At 47.4% G+C, this 17,693-nt stretch overlaps 1 protein-coding gene across 2 annotated transcripts in view; it reads left to right on the top strand.

The window, feature by feature from the left end:
* LOC119442836 (photoreceptor-specific nuclear receptor) overlaps window positions 1-16,865 on the top strand; it is a 54,753-nt gene extending 37,888 nt beyond the window's left edge. The window contains exons 5-10 of one of the 2 annotated variants that reach the window (XM_037707875.2): window positions 4,902-5,192; window positions 7,493-7,779; window positions 8,774-9,080; window positions 10,826-10,931; window positions 12,009-12,192; window positions 13,732-16,865. In XM_037707875.2, coding sequence (XP_037563803.1) covers window positions 4,902-5,192; window positions 7,493-7,779; window positions 8,774-9,080; window positions 10,826-10,931; window positions 12,009-12,141 — 1,124 coding nt within the window. In that variant the 3' untranslated portion in view covers window positions 12,142-12,192; window positions 13,732-16,865. The remainder of the gene's footprint in view (window positions 1-4,901; window positions 5,193-7,492; window positions 7,780-8,773; window positions 9,081-10,825; window positions 10,932-12,008; window positions 12,193-13,731) is intronic. The other variant, XM_037707876.2, reaches the window with a different exon arrangement.
* The last annotated feature ends 828 nt before the right edge of the window (window positions 16,866-17,693 follow it).

Below are 17,693 nucleotides of genomic sequence, written 5' to 3' on the forward strand. Positions count from 1 at the left end.
TAAATTATATAATCAGTGATCATATACGGAGCGTCCTTTCAAAGTAAACTATAATGTCTGTACGTCCCTTTACTTTTCGTATATACTATGTAAACAGCAAGCTGACAAACACCAGCTGAACGCTTTATTTGTGCCGATTGCTGCCACTTACCGCTTGCACTGCATCCAACCCGGCACCCACTTCGCCTCGCTGGACCACACGTACACGGCGGCTGCCGCAGTGTTGACAGAAGAGCGTTTGCAGAGCGCTTTATGACACATTCAGCAGCACGGTCGAGGGTTAGCGCAGTCGCGTTTAACGAGGTTAGAGGTCGATGGGGTCCCAGCCCGCCCCCTTCATTCGATGGGTGCGCGAGTGCAGGACACGGGAGTGGGGTGGCAAGCGGGAGGTGGTTGATTCGAGGGGCTCAGGGCACTGATTGGATTCACGCCACCGGTCCCGGTGCGCTGGAGCACACGGGGGTGGGTTCGGTGGCGACCATGGCGGCGTACTTACATGGATCGAGAGAAAGTGTGTGAGCGGGTGGCGAAGCTTTTAAGGCGAGTTAGTTCAGGACTTATTGACGCCGTTACGGACCCTGCGCTGCCGCCGAGTACAAGCGGCAGGCAAGCCTGAGAGAGTGGGAGAGCATGCAAATTGGGATGTACACGAAGGTATATACTGTCTAATTCGATCCCACCACAAGAGTGAGTTCCTGATCTCGTTTTCCTGCTCCTCGAATTTTCCCTCGCGCACGGCCCAGATGAGTGCGGCGACCCTTATGACGCGACGAGTGATTGCGGAATGATTGTGAGTGTATAAGTGGGTCGTTGAAACAAGTTGTCTGCCTGTGTGTGCATGCGTGCATGCGTGTGTGTCACATTGCGGGCGCCATGATATTAACTTGCGTGGCAAAAAGCTGCGGTTTATCCTATCCACTCATTTTTATTGACAATATAATGCTGTGAATGGGACAATAGCATTTTTTAATTATTTTTAGGCTATATGCCTAGGTGTGGCATGCCACAGCTTTTCAACGCAAGTTTATCATTTGTGCTTCGCGCAGGGCCTGTTCCCTAAAGCTAAAACTTATTTCGGTCTTTACCCCTAGTTTGCATATACGGCTGTCTGCGTGACCGAGTTAACTATACAGGGTGATCAAAGTCAAGTCGACAGGTTTTTTTTTTTTAATTGGGCGCTTAGATGTACGTGAAGGCCACCTCTACATAAGATTATGCGCCCAGGGGGACGCATAATGAGGTGGTAATTATATATGTCGGTGGCTTAATTAACTAAAATTGAATAATTAACTTTTTAGTGGCTGCAATAAGCAGGCATGTTTGTATTGAAAGGTTAAACGCCATCGTGTTTCTACGCAGTTTCATTTGGCAGAATTCTTCTAGCGCATCCGTGCTCCGAGATATCGAACTGCGAAGCTTAATTGCCGTTCGCATGATTACGCATGCTAGACAGTGAGGACCGGCGCAAAGCTCCTCCCTTTTGTGACGTGCCTGTTGTGTACCGCGTTAAGCTTGACAACGGGGTGGAGGCATAGGCAAAATTGAAAACTGCCCCTCTCTCTCACTCTCGGCTGGCGAAATCAAGGATCAACGGCGTGGTGTGATGTACACAGTACACTTTATCGGGTTACAGCCGATCGCGGAAGATAATTTCACGGCACATTTTCTGTACGATTTGACATCGCACTCTTGTCAACGTGTTAGCTTCATTGCCCTAGCCTGCTCCTGCAATAGCTCTGCCCGTCGAACGACAATCAAGAGAAGCGTTGGAACCCACTGTGATGCCATGGCTGCTTCCACCGGCACAAGGTATTCAACAGAAAAAGAAATTGACGTGGTACTTGCAATGGCTCAGGAGGAATGAAACGCCCTATTAGCGACGCGGCTGTACGCGGCTCGCCACTCACACCGTCCACTTCCATCTATAGGTCAACGTTCATGACCACGTTTCGGCGATTTTGCACAACGGGCTCTGTCCACCGTCAGCGACAGAAGGAGAGAGGACAATCGTCAATGAAGACTTCGAAATTGACGTTCTCGCGTGTGTAACGCCGATGCCAGAAATCAGCATCCGACAGATTGCCAACGAGTCAGGACGCAGCTTTGTAACAGTCGCAAGAGATGCTAAAGAAGCCAGGTTCCAGCCGTACCATGCTTGCCTTGACCAGGACCTAAGCGAGGCAGACTTCGAAAGGCGGCGGGACTTCTGCAATTGGGGCCTCATCAAGATTGATGAAGACAGTGACTTCCTACAACGAGTAATGTGGACAGATGAAGCTCGGTTTTGCCGGAATGGCACCGTGAATGTTCACAATGCCCATCACTGGTCACAAGAGAACCCACACTGGCTGCGACAACACAAGCACCAAGTTCGCTGGAGTGTGAATTGTGTGGTACGCGTGGCATACTCGGGGACAGGATCATTGGACCCTATTTATTTATTTTTTAGGGCAACCTCGACAGTAAGAAGTACACGCAAGAAATACTTAGTGTTGTCGTCGACAACTTTGCCTCTGATCTCCCCCTGAACGACCTGAGCAAAGTATGGTTCCCGCATGACGGAACCCCACCGCATTTCTCCACCTCTGCAAAGAGCTGGTTGGACAATCATTTTTCCAGGACAGTGGATTGGGCGCGCAGGAGCGATGTTTTGTCCACCAAGATCCCCTGACCTTTCTCCGCTCGACTTTTTTCTTTGGGGCTACGTGAAAGATCGAGTGTTTGCAACAGAGCCAACTGACATTAATGACATGAAGAACAGGATAATATGTGCCTGCGCCAGCATCAGACCAGAAGTACTGCGCAGAGTTACCCAGTCATGCAGTGCGAGAGCGGTTAATGTTTTGCGTTAAAAAAAATTAAATTATGGGGTTTTACGTGCCAAAACCAGTTGATGTTTTGCGTTGCTGTGGAAGGAAAGCACTTTGAACATTTTTTAAAGCACTGATATCTTAATGGGTTTCCATAAAGACGTGAAATTTGTGCATGATCACAACGACTTTTAAATAGTGCTACATCAATATTAGCTGGTCGCTTGGACGATGCGTGCGGTCGTACGACAAAAAAAAAGGCGAAGTAATTTGGCTCGGGCTGTGAGCTGAACTGATTAGCGCTGAAACAGCTACTGTAAATACATCCTATATTTAGTTAATGTGTATCTGCCTCGTAATTCGTGTAGCAATACCAAAGGTAAAAATTCGTTAGCATGGGTAATACCTTTGTTGATTTCAATAAAGATTGCAATATTGAGAATTGAACACTCAATTTATTTTGCGCAACATAGGTTAGCACAATTCCCGCTCGTCTTGACACCATCCCGCATGTGCATAGCCACCCCCCCCCCCCTCTCTCTCTCTTCCCCTGGCTTCAGCGCTGGCTACCTTATCTCGGCATCGCAGTTGCTACCATCATTACAGGCCACTCGGTTTCGTGTTTCGATAGCGGTTCCGAGTACTGCATTTTGCGATTAAAAAAGCCAAGACTGAAAGGGTGCCAGTTATCACTTTTGCCTATGCCTCCACCCCGTTGTCAAACGAAACACCGTACACAGCAGGCACGTCACAAAAGGGAGAAGCTTTGCGCCGGTCGTCACTGTCTTGCGTGCGTAATCATGCGAACGGCAATTAAACTTCGCAGTTCGATATCTCTGAGCACGGATGCGCTAGAAGAATTCTGCCAAATGAAACTGTGTAGAAACGCGATGGCGTCTAACTTTTCAATACAAACATGCCTGCTTACTGCAGTCACTTAAAAGTTAATTATTCAATTTTAGTTAATTAAGCCACCGACATCTATAATTACCACCTCATTTTGTGTCCCCCTGGGCGCATAATCTTACTGTAGAGGTGGTCTTCACGTACATCTAAGCGCCTAACTTTAAAAAAAACCTGTCGACTTAACTTTGATCACCCTGTATATCGGCCAATATTCTGCGGAGACAGTGTTATTAGACAGTGCTGGTGACTTGATGGGCCTATCCTGATGCACCTGTGCACAATATGTGTCTTCGCAAGGGTTTTATTAATGTGGTCTGTAACACGGGCCAATCCCAGAGGCAATGCCACTTCAAAGAAAACACACGTCTCACGAGATTTAACGAATACAGCTAACCAAAAAGTTGACAGTCACTTTAGCATACGCTTAAGAAGATGAATGCGAAAGCGTCCGCGCGCTCACGCTCATTCATTAAATTGCCTGACATTCTCAGTTGAATGCTTTGTTACTTCCTATCAGTTGTTTTCTCTTTACTTGTTCTAATGCAAAAGCGTTATATGGCTCATGAGGCGGAAGATCCGGCAAAATTTAAAGGCCGCGGGTTTGCCTTCCACCAAAGGGTTCGAGTGCCTAATTAACTCTACCTTAATTAAGTGTGCGTTAATTCGCCCTCATTAACACCAAAGGTGGCGGGTTCGACTCCCACCAAAGGTCGTGGATTCGAGTGTCTTAACTCTATTGTAATTAAGGTAGGGTCAAGGCACTCGAACCCACGACCTTTGTTGGTGGCACCATGAATTTTGGTGCCATGAATTTTGGTTCGATAACGCCGGACGTCGGATTTTTCGACCGGTGAGCCATCGAAGGCTTTCGCATTAATAAGTGTCCCCAGTAGCGTATCTCAGCAGACCTACCAAAGGACGCCTATCCCTTAACTTTGACAGTCATCCTCCGAAGGTTCCGGTCCGAGATTTTCTTGTTATCTTCAATTATTTATAAAGAGGGAAGAAATAGCCGTCCCCCCTATAAAACGGAGGAAAACGCTCCTTCAATTGATTTTCGTTTCGACAGAGAGATAAGGGAACTCAAAAAAAGGCAGCCATATAAGTATATATACGGCGCAAGCGATCGACACGCTCTTCGGCACAAGACTGACAGGAGGCTCCTCTCGCTCTCCTCTCGTCAAGCAGCGGTGCAGAACGAGCGGCAGCCGCGCAACACGGCCACCATCCGGCCCGAGTCGCTGGCCGACTCCGAGCGGCTGCTACGCGAGGGCGCCGCCGTGGGCGTGTTCCCGCACGCGCCCAGTGCCGCGGCAGCGGCAGCCGCCGCCGCAGCCGCGGCCGCGCGCTACCTGGCGCTGGACAGGGCCGCCTCCCAGCAGCAGCAGCAGCAGCAGCATCAGCAGCAATCGCGAGAGCTGCAGCACCACCGGCCGGCCAAGTACGAGCGCCGGGACGACGCGCCCACCAAGGAAGGTGAGCGGCACCGTGAGCATGGCTTCCGAGAATGGGTGGCGTGCGATCGGATCTCAGAGTCCATCACGTCAGCTGAGCGTTTACCGCAGTCAAGCGCTGACGAACAACGAAAATTCAGTTACGAGCTGCTGTCGCAGTAATAAGCACATTAAGTAAGCCGAAGCCAGCTAGGTTTCTGAGCAGGTACAGATCCGCGCTACGTATTCTCAAACTATATCGCTATATCTCTGTCAACTATGTGCCCCAGTATGTTCAACCAAATATAGGAATACATACAATACGGACCAAATTATGTACTTCATGCATACTATATCCTATCTAGAACGCGAATTATGTATTATTCGCTCAGATGCTCCTATCCTGACTTGGCGACTTCGCCTGCCGCCGGGCACTTTATTTACACCATCGCGATACAGCTTTAGTGGGTCGTGTATGGTTGGGCGTCGCATTTACTTAGGCTTTCATCGTCGGAGTGGCCAAGAGCTCCGCATGCTATTCTTGCGGGTGTGAAGAAGCTATAGAACACATTCTGTGCAACTATCCATCCTTCAACTGTGAACGATATGTTCTGCGTACTATAGCCTGATCAGCTGCTTAGACGACAAACCGTTCTCGGAAATAAAAGATATGGGCCCGCATTCCCAAAATTTTCTGGTGCTAGAATGGTTCGTAAAAGAAAATTCGAGTCAATACTGATGCTGGGCATATTATTAGAGAAGGCGGCCGGTCAGAGACAAAGTGTACTTACGAAAGAAGAGTTTTGTGTGAATTATGGCCCTGGGGTCGAATGCACAAAGCTTCTATTTCGTAAGTGATATTTGCCATCGTCGATTTCACAGCGACATGAAGGAAAATTCAGGATGTGGCATCAACATGCCAACCTGCACCACACATTATATCTACATCTCTGTGTTTAGGCAAAGAAAGTGGTTCTTTCCGTAACACAAATAAGGAGACGGTTACTTACTTGTCGAAGTATGGATTTTTTTCTCAAATCGGGTCCGGGGCCAGAATTACCAAAGCTTTTTCTTCGTAAGTGTTATTTTTCATTTGTTGGCAGTCTTCGCCAATTGTTTTTAGCATCATGATTGGGTGGAATTTGTTCTTACAAAAACTTCTGCCGTAAGAATACGGGCGAGTTCTGCAGCCGACATGCACGTCAATGCGGTCCTTCCGGATGCAGTTGATGCGTGCGATAAACGCTGTGGTTACATCCTAGACACATACAATGTATGCATACTAAGTGTGTGCGTGTTACAGCTGTGATGAACTTGAAGGGCTCTCGCAGATTGTGGTCCGGCATTGTGGTGACCGGCGAGTTCTTAACTGCCGCGGAACTTTCATCACCGTTAAAGTTATCCTTTAGGAAAATAATCTTTCTTTTTTTTTTTTTTTTCTCAAGGATTTTTCTTCTTCACGTGGGAATCGTATAGTGGCCGTAGAAGCCGGTTCTTTGCTACAGAACGAACTTTTCAATGTGTTCAATGCTTTGGTGTATCCAACATCATTGCTAGCTAATGTATATAGGTTTCCTTTCTGTTCTCTAAGAAGGCACAAATATTAGTGTAAGGTTAACCTACAACTTGATGGATTGCGTCCTTGGACTACTACTAGATCTGGGTTATAGTTATACCATCAGCAGAAGTATGTCAGGCAGGAAGAATGTAAAATCGTGAGACTGGTGGGGACACAAGCTTGAAAGCACAGCACCAATTCAACGTGACGGCATAGATTTCGACAGCCAGCACCGGCTCGAGACTATAGTTGATTGTTAATTAATAAAAAAGACTCATTACATTCAATACGCCGACTTATAATTTATGTGTAAACTTTTGGGAGCTTTTCCTGGACTAAGGACTGACCGCACATATACATTAAAAGACACCGGCGACGTATATGACATCCCTGTGACGTCATCTGGACTTTACTGCCACGGTAATGCAGATGCAGTTTTTAAAGAACACTGTAAACCGACTGTGTGTTTCTCTTTAACTTCCATTTAACTTTGGCGCCTCCCACTGTATTAACGTGCCGGCCTCGGCAGCCACATTTACTCGGGGGAGGCATTTAAGAGCAAACGTGTACCATGCATTAGGAGCTCGTTAGAAGCTCTAGATGGTCAAGATTGATCCAGGGCTTCCCACTATGCGGAGTCTCTCATAGTCCATGTTTTACTTCGGGACGCTAGGTACATAATTTTATTTTGTACTATTTAATACGAAGTGTTGCTATGCATACCGCAAATACCAATAAAGAAGGCCCGCATGTGCGAATGAACGTAATTGATCGCCACGGCGCAGAGGACACGTCCGAGTCGGGCGGTTGCCGGGACGACATCGGTAACGGCGGCGGGCTCGGCGACGCGTCCATGACCACGGCGACCAGTCGGCGTTCTCCGGTGGGGCTGCTGCCTCCACCTCTGCTGTGCCAGCAGCAGACGCAGCAGCCCATGCCAGGCTACGGCGAGTTTCCCCTGTACCCGGTGGCCCAGGAGAGCGTGTACGAAACATCGGCGCGCCTCCTCTTCATGGCGGTCAAGTGGGCCAAGAACCTGCCGTCCTTCTCCAACCTGCCCTTCAGAGACCAGGTACACACACCCTCACACCCACACACACACACACCCACACACCCTCACACCCACACACACACACACACACACTCACACACACACACACACACACACACACACACACACACACACACACACACACACACACACACACCCTCACACACACACACCCTCACACACACACATACATACATACATACATACATACATACATACATACATACATACATACATACATACATACATACATACATACATACATACATACATACATACATACATACATACATACATACATACATACATCATGCACAGATACATACATACATACATACATACATACATACATACATACATACATACATACATACATACATACATACATACATACATACATACATACATACATACATACATACATACATACATACATACATACATACATACATACATACATACATACATACATACATACATACATACATACATACATACATACGTGCAGCATACATCATCATTCTCATAGGCCCTTCGCCAAGCGCAAGTGCGTTATTGACCTAAGTGAATTTCTCGAAGTAAATTGCGTTAGAAAATTCGTAAAGTATGATTTACACACAAGCTGCGGACATGATAGCTTCGGATGGTAATTCAAATATACGAGAAAACGCAATTTTGTTACGCGGAAACTCAAAGACAAAGCCCTTTTCGAGCTGCCGTTTGAAGCCTGTCTGAGTGGCCAGGGCCGCTAGGTGGCGGAACAGTTTTTGGGTGAGCACAGAACGAGCCCACGAAAAATCCCGACCAAATAGACGCTAACATCTTCACTGTAAAATAACAACTTTCTTAAAGCTGTCCTTCTGGAGCCAAATGTGATGCTATATAAGCCTATGCCGAGTTATTGACACGGAAAGACGAAATGTATGCTCATTTCGGACGTCCGCTTCCAAATGATTGTTGCGCATGGATTTCAGGCAGCCGCAATGACAGCATCGTGCCCTCTCGTCCTGCGCAGGTGATCATCTTGGAAGAGACGTGGTCCGAGTTGTTCCTGCTGTGCGCCATCCAGTGGTGCCTGCCCCTGGAGGCGAGCCCGCTGTTCAGCCCAGCCGAGCACGCCGCGCTCGCGCTGCACAACAACGGCACCCCGGGCGGAGGAGGCGGCCAGCAAGGACAACAGGGCGCAGGACAGAACCACAACTCCAAGGCGGCCCCGCTGACCGACGTGCGCATCCTGCAGGAAGTGCTGGCGCGCTTCCGGGCCATCGGCGTCGACCCCGCCGAGTTCGCCTGCCTCAAGGCCATCCTACTCTTCAAGGCCGGTCAGTGTCTATACCACGGCCGCGGCTTGCGGTCATCCGTTGGATGTGGACGAACACCCAGTATTCTTATGCGTATCTCTGCTCGACAATCCACCACCTCAGCCCCCCAGAAACTGGTGGGCAGTGCACCCCTTCGGGATGATTGATCACTGCCCTTGAATAACGCTCATCAGTGATTCTTGAGCTAAACTTATGAAATCACGCACTGTTAGTGACCCCGTGATGACACTGGATTGTAAGGCAGTGTCTAGAGCAAGTCCTTAGCGGGAAAACGTTTGCAAAGCCAGAGGTAATTGATGCGCAGTATCAGTCTTAGTCGAGTGATGGCGCTCTTCTACGTTTTATATTGCAATAAATTTCTATCAGGTTCGATTGTTTGTTTACACGAACCATGGGTCTTAAGAGTCGGAAATAAGCACAGAAGAAAAATAAAAATAAAGATCTTGCTGACATCCGCCACCACCCCTTTTCAATGCGGACGCTCAGTAATATCCATCCATATCCATTCATCCATCCATCCATCTATCCATGTAATGATGAACTTGTGAAATACGCAAACGAGTTTCATATTTACTTGTAGTACTCGGGGCTCGTTACTTGTACTCTGAAGAATAATGCTCATGATCGGCCACCACTTTGTCGGTGTACGTATCTGTGGTCAGTTGTCAAGGTGATCAATTGCACGCGTAATTACTCATCCCGTAAGAGAGAAAGCCTGTTAATTGAAAGTTAGAGGGGATTTCTGGCGGCTCGCCGCTAACTGATGAAAGCGATGACATGTCGTGAGAATGTTCTGTGAAAATTCGCGGTCGTGATTCACACGAACAGCTGTCGAAGTAGCAGGAAATAAAAAAAAAGGGGGTTGACTAAGTGTCGACGCTAAAGAAGAGAAGATCGCGGTACATGGTAGTTCCAATGATTTGATGATTCAATGTTGGTTATATCTCTCTGTTCTGTCTCTTTTTCATCATTATTCACTTATTTCGTATCTTACTCGTATCATGTTTCACCCGCAAGTACATCGACTTTGTCCTTCTTTAGCATTAGACACTTGTTTGAATTTTTTCTTACCAAGAAACCAGGTGGACCGATCCCGCAGATATGGCAGGTTACGGTACAATGTGGTTCATTTTCGATTGTACAGGCATTAATTACGGCCGTTCCTTTCACTTTACCTATTCTGTGACTAATTCTCGCTTCTTGTCTCGTTGAGACCTACATGTTGATACCGTTCGCGACTCGCTGTGACGCTCTGGTGGCGCGAAAAGGTTGTTTTTTCTGGAAGTGGTTACACGATACCCAGCTATCAGACACGCCAAACCCGTGTGAAGTCAGTAAAGAATACTTCGTCTTCAACAAAAACACAACACTGACGTTACCAGGAGATGCAGCATAAATGGATGAAGCAGAACAAGCCTATAGGCATCCCTTTTATTGTCTTAAAGGACTCACTGAGTTGTCAAGCGGGGAAATATGACCTGCTATCTGCTGATATTACAATTCGGAAGCTGTTCCTTAACACAGTACAGTTGCTGAAAACCGACTCTCAAATAGTTACACGTGTGGTTTGCACCTTCTGCACTATCCTCGCTTATCTGTATGCCGGATTGTCAGGCAACTCTGAGTGCCAGTCAGCGCCGCTTTATTGACAGATTAAACTCACACTTTCTCAAGAGCTACCTTTAAGTATTACTGATAGATCGTGTTCTTATCCTGCATGGTCACCACTCTTGCCGCCTCCGCAGACTCCCGAGGCCTGAAGGACGCGCACCAAGTGGAAGCCCTGCAGGACCAGGCGCAGCTCATGCTGCAGCAGCACGTCAAGACGCAACATCCGACGCACCCTGTCAGGTGAGCTGGGGCTTCGACCACCTGACCTCAGTTACACAACCAGCGATGATCTTCGCAGGCCGGGAGAGTCAAGCAACCCTCCGCTGACGTACGTGTTAACGCTGTGATTGACTGAGCAGCTGGGTAATCGACCGAGCAGCCGAATAAGTGAAAAGGGAGGAATAACGCCTAATTCCAACTCAAATTCTGCAGACGCACTCACCAATCTGCGAAGAGCGCTGTGATCGGGATAACACACAACGTGCCCTTTGTGCTTGTATACAAGCACACACCACTGATAATTTCTGCGGGTCGCGCTGGTTCCACTGATAATTTGTGCTTGCGCGTAGCACGCGGGGAAGGCACTGCTGGTGCTCTTAAATACCGCAGGACTTACTATGTTAAGACATTGCAGCTTTTAATGTGTCTGCGCTATGCGGCGTGTGTGTGTGTTCTTGCTATATGTGTCACGTCTTCCTTCACCAAGCTATAAACTGGAATAGCACGTCAAGCCTACACTTTGCTAGCTTACACTAAGGCCGTCATCTCTCTAGGCACAGGAATACGTGCTCCACCGTGTGCCATTGCAGTTCTCAGTAGATGCATGGTGAGAGAAGCGCCAAGTGAAGAAACGGCGCGATATGAAACGGTGAGGATAATGCAATAAATAATACGTCTTTCACAGCATATATGGCTTGCACAAAGTGAATACGGCCAGCATGTTGGCGTTATAGAACGGTGAGGAGCTGTGACCTCGTACCTCATTTCTTCAGTTTAGGCATAGATTGTTTTTGTTTTTTGTTTTTTGCCATATTTAGCGTGAAAAATCTCTCCGAGGTATGGTTACAGGAAGAAAATTTTTTAATTTTACCATTTTTAGCAAACTTATCACCGGCAGTGCAGTGGAAGGTATAAACTGGATCTGAATATGGCGTCTGTAACGTCACGTGAAGGCTATCAATAGCGTGACATTCTCACTCGCTTACAAGAACCTTTACTGAAAAATCACCCAATACACTCGTACGCCCAAGTGCCGTGCGCGAATCAGTAGTCGCAGCTTGTGCCGTGTGGTGCAAAAACAGTCTCCCGCTCGCGCAGGTTCGGCCGGCTGCTGCTGATGCTGCCCTCTCTGCGGTACGTGCCGGCGGAGCGAGTCGAGGCCCTCTACTTCCAACGCACCATCGGCAACACGCCCATGGAGAAGCTGCTCTGCGACATGTTCAAGTGCTGATCGCCAAGCACGCCCCACCATCGCGCGACCTCCGAGCGCGGTTAACCGTAGGTGCGTGCACCGTCGGGGGCGTCCATGGGCGCTATGTAGCTGCGGGCGCGCTGCTGCAGTAATTGAATGATTCCGATATTGAAGAATAGTTGTATTTTGCGAATACGATGCAGTAACGAAAAAAAATTAGCAGTTTGTGAAGCAACCCACGTAGTGCCGATTGATTGATTACCGATTGATTGATTGATTGATTGATTGATTGATTGTGCGTGAATGAATGAATGAATGAATGAATGAATGCACGGGAGGGAGCGAGTAAGCGAGAACACGCCAAGTATGCGCAAACTTCCTGTGGTTTGGGCAGTAAGTGAGAGAACACTTGTCTTTTTCAGTTGCCTGTGTTGCCACAGCACTATCGATTCGGTGGCAAGTGTGACGTTACTATTGTGATTGCATCGACAGTTTCTCGTACTCCTCTTGCGCTTCCCCATGCTTTTTTTCATGAGTATGCATCTATCTGTTAATTAGAAAGATTTTCGCGGTGCTCATGAAGCACAATATAAGAAGCGACGCTCACTTTGTCATACGCGTCACGCGCAAACCACGTGACCTCGCCAATGTTGCCACCATCCTCTGTTATACATTCATTACAGGGCTGACGGGCCCCACTGATAGACGCTATTGTGACGCGATCAAAACATCACAAGCTATCTATATCTCAAAATTTGTGTTTCCTGGTTGCTTGCTTCTTATTGCCCATTTGGGAGATTATATTGAGAGTTATCTTGTTCTGATTAAGCTCAGCAAAGTTTACATTCGAGGCGCCTTAGGCTGCTTCGCACTAGCGGTGTTTACATGAATGCGACCAGAAGCGTATCGTATCAACTTTCAAACGTATCGCATCCCATATAAACAATGTAATACGCTAGGAAAGCGCATCGTATCTAATACGCCAAAAAGGGGTAGCTTGAGATGGGGAATGCGCATTTAAGCAATACATGTGACAATACACTCGTGGCTACATAACGCGCGTTGAAAGTGTCGCCATTGTCATTAATGAATGACGTTAACATCAGTGAATTTCACGTCATTAACGTAGTCAAATCGGCTTTGAGGTACTAGATCGCCGAGACGACCGCGCTCGGCTATACCATTGGACATGGGAAACACTGCTGACACGCTAGGAAATTTTATTATTCTGACACATTAAGATACGTTACCGCAAAAAGAACGTCGCGTAAGTTTAACCACGGGACAAATTAAAGAGAATCTGAGGAATGAAGCCATCACCCTGCGGGCATTTTTGGTGCATTTCGCAACGCGACCGCAAAAGCAGGCTTATCGGAAGTGAGCGCGCTAATTTTCAAATATGACACTTGGCGCCGTTAGTTCGCTGCATAACAAAATGCTCATTCATTTAAACGGTGAGGTATGAGTATATGCGATATGTTAAATTAATACAATGCGCTCGTACCGTATCTATGTAAACGCGGCTACTGTATAGGGGGGAAAGTCGGTCATGTGTCTATATAGCTGACCTCCCTTTCCTTTTTCAACTAGGTAAATGACATAAGACATATGTCATCGCATTCTATGCAGGTTCATGTGAATGTCCAGAGTTCCGGAAGCTCTGCTGCTCCTTCGAGGAAAAGAGACATGCCTACGCCAACATTCCTGTCCGACCCACGGTCGACGCAAGGTGTCAACCATAGGCGCACACGGGATCCTGTACAGATCGTCCTTCATCTCCCCACTGCGATTGCTACCTAGTCAAACATGGCTGCGGGTGGTTTCACGGACGTACTCGCACAGTACAAAGAACAAAGTGCATCCATCGTATTGCCCCCCCCCCCCCCCCTTTCTTGCGTGGGCCACGTACGCCCCATTCCACGCCCTCACCCCACTCCCCCCTCCCCCTGAATTCAGTTCACTGGAAACCTAGTCACCAAGAAGACAATATGTGCCAAAGAAACTTGTTCTGTTGACGGAGTCGCGTCGGCTGTCTCCCGCGAGATTCTTTTTCGCCACTTCCAGCACAGCGGGAATCATTCCATGTCATTCAGTCGGGAAAAAAAAAACGATGGATTCAGGACAACCAGCAAGCAGCGTGAGGAAGATCGGGAAGAGTGCAACACCAATACAGCGTCGTGTCACCGACTCCCTTCAGGCCGACCCACAAGGTTTTGGTGAATAAATGCTCTTAGCTGCTGTGTAGAAAAGAAAGGGCGCCCCTTGTGCCGGCGTTGTCCAAAGAGCATGTGCTGTCTTTGTGCTGACACTCGTGCTGCAATAACCGAGACGAAATGCAATATTTGCATTAATCATTCGTTTGCAAAGGTGTCAAAACTGGACAACTCTCTCTTTTACAGTCGGTCGAGCTTTAAAAAAAAAAAAACACGTGAAAAATCCCGTTTCAAATGCCGTCGATTGTGTGACTTGCATGGCTTGTTTGATTAGAAGCTGCTGTGATCCGACACGCAGTTGAAATGTACGTGAAGATGTCCCGTCTCAGAGATACCGGTGCGTATTTTGAGATTTACTGTACGCATCTGTGATCGTGTTTCATTTTCGACCGACTGTAAACTACACGATTTGCCGGTACGTTTCTCCGTGCAGGTGGGTTACTACTCCCTGCTTTGTGTGTTATCACCCGAAAGTTTCCTCGCATATGATTCATGACGATAAGTCATGCCATGTTACAGTATTACAGTGTCGCCAATGCATTTTATTCGTTGTTTTCACTTGTTCTTGGTTGATCCTTCGCTCGACATGTAAAAGGCCCGCTGCGTTCTGTTCTTACATAGTGTTCCTCTTATGAAATCGCGGCACTTCGCTGATTAATCGATCGTGTCTCGGAACATTGAAGATCGCAATCACCGCGAATTCGACTACAGTAAACTCCCGTTAAGACGAACCTGGTTAAGCCGAATTTTCTAGTACGAGGAACAAGGTGGGAACATTTGGTTGGTTTCCCATAGGTCCTTAACACCAGCCACTAATTTGGTTACGATGAACTCCCCCAGCCAGCACCGACGCCTGCTATGCTCGGCTATGCGAGGGGCACGGATCGGCAGAATTCGAGGACGCGTCTCTGCTATAGCTACACGAAATGCGAATGGTGCTTTCTGTGCATATACAGCTATACGCCAACGTCGACACAGACCTGGAAACCAGCAATGCTGACACTATATATAAACAAAATTTTCAGCAGGTCCTCGAGGTGCCTCTGCCAACATCCCCTAGACTAGCGATATAGTCTAGCTGGTCTAGGGGGTGACTGGAGGAAAGCGGTAGCGCGGAGCAAAGGAACAACCGGGCGACGTACTAGACAGACAGACAGGCTGTTGCCTCTACAGGCTGCGTAACTATGGAAAGGACATTGCCCGATAGCTACAAGAACCAGCGCTGTTCAAGTACGATGCATCTTATAATGCCCCGAATATTTCAGTGCATTTTCTTTTCAGCATGATAGCACCGAAAATTTCTTTCGAGCAAGCTAGGTGAAACGTCAGACTTTGTAACAACGCTGCGGTTTACCCAACCGCGACAGGCAACAATTAATCCATTGTCTAAGTGTGCAATAAAGCAATACTTTATATCATACAAGTCCTACAAACGTCTCTTTACATCTGCCTTTTGGAGTTAACGATGTTTAATTTATCATTTTTTTCTCGTGGATATTTACGCACAGCAGTAATAGCAGCTTTTGAGTTTTGTGGATTACTTCTGTTGAGATGAACTTCTGATAAGACAGATTTTCACGGTCCCTTGGAATTCGTCTTAACGGGAGTCTGCTGTACTTTATTTCCTCCATGTAACGCGGAAAAGACGTGGAACGGTATCCTAGCTTAGTTTGCAAATGCCCGAAAGGCGTAGAGGGAAAGGAGGGGCGAGCGGTTTTTTACCGCCGATGCCCCAACGCACCGGAAGTCCATGTCACCGCTAAAGTCAGCGCCGTGAGCTCGCAATGAAATCTGCAGTGCTCCGCAAACTTACACCGCTTGAACAGCTTTAGAGAAAAGGAAGTGAAACGGCTTAGTCTGCCCAAAGAGCAGGGTGGGCGGTACATGAACACGCACAAAACCAGAACTCATGGTTTTAGTTGTAGGCAGAATAAAGAGCCGCTACAGCTTTGGGTAATTATTTATAAGACACCATGTCGATACATATACGGAGCAGTACAGCCTCACGTAACATTTCTTTCAGACAAACTGCATTCAAATGCACACTTTCGTAAAGCTGCCATAATCTGCGCGGCGTGTCTCATATCACTAGAAGAAGGCTTCAGAGGTTCAGACGGTAAGTCGCATCCAAATAAGATGGTGTCTTATCTATTAAATTGTGGGTAACGTCCTGAAACAGCTCATTAAATTATGGGGAACACCGTAATGGAGAGCTTCCCGTTATTTTCACCACCTGGGTGTTCTTTAACGTGCACCTAATTCTATATAAGTGCATCAGCGGTTTCGCAGTTCGCCATAATCCAAATGCAGCCGCTGTTTTCGGGATTCGAACACACGACCTCGTGCTAAGCATCAGGACAGTCGTATAACCATTAGGCTACCGCGGCAGTTGAAACGATATGTTGTTGTAGCGAGTTTTCACTACTACAGGAAATCTGGCTCTGTTTGCTTAGAGGATTGTAGATCTTTGCCGATACATTATTTCCGAATCGTGGTATACTGCTCCATGATGGCAACACGCAAAGAAATAAACTGCTTTTGGATTTGCGAGTATCCTGTTTTGTTCATTGTGACGTCACACTTATTCGCTATAAGATCCAGTGCATGAATTCTGAGTGGAGGATGCCAACTTCGGCACGTTGGTTAAGGGCGCCGTTCTTGGAAACAGCGGCGTTTGCGGAATTTATATTTCATGGCCAGTGGCCTCCGGGGCCACGCGTAGCCCAAGAGAGCGAGAAGCTGCGCTGTTTGCACGGCCATAGCCGCGGCACCTCGCGCTAATCTTGATGGTTTCCATTAAAGCCACGATCTCTCACATAAAAGCAAGCAACCTCCTTAGCACGATGTCACTTGCCGCCACATCTCCACAGCGGGAGTGCCTCCTCCACAAACGCAAATGATTCAACCAGAGCCACCTGTGAATAGAGTCGTCGCTTAACCAGGCTTGACTTGTACCGCGCTCTGCCACTAAAAAGTTCAGTATACTCTCGACTGCTAGCGACACAACGGAGCCACACTCGTTGAAACAATGAAACTCGCAAGTATATTCGACTGAACTTTTTGGGAGCACATAAAATCGTTTCTTAAGAGCAGAGTTTGCCATTAATTATGAGTGTAACCACCATATCTTCATTCCTGCCTTTTCAATCTACTTCCTGTTAAGCTTCCACAAGGAAGGATGCCCAACCTTTCCTTTCACTGGTGTTCCTTTAACTATAAGAATTTCCGCAGATCTCGCGGCTAATGCACCAGCACACGTGTCAATTCTCATTGTTACAGTTGTGTTAACACCGACCTAGTTGTCCTACTAAAAATTCTGGAGCACGCTAGCCTCGGAGGAGGCGTCACGAGCTTTTGGTATCCCTATAATGACCAACG

The sequence above is a fragment of the Dermacentor silvarum genome, chromosome 2, assembly GCF_013339745.2.
Source record: "Dermacentor silvarum isolate Dsil-2018 chromosome 2, BIME_Dsil_1.4, whole genome shotgun sequence".
Classification (NCBI taxonomy): domain Eukaryota; kingdom Metazoa; phylum Arthropoda; class Arachnida; order Ixodida; family Ixodidae; genus Dermacentor; species Dermacentor silvarum.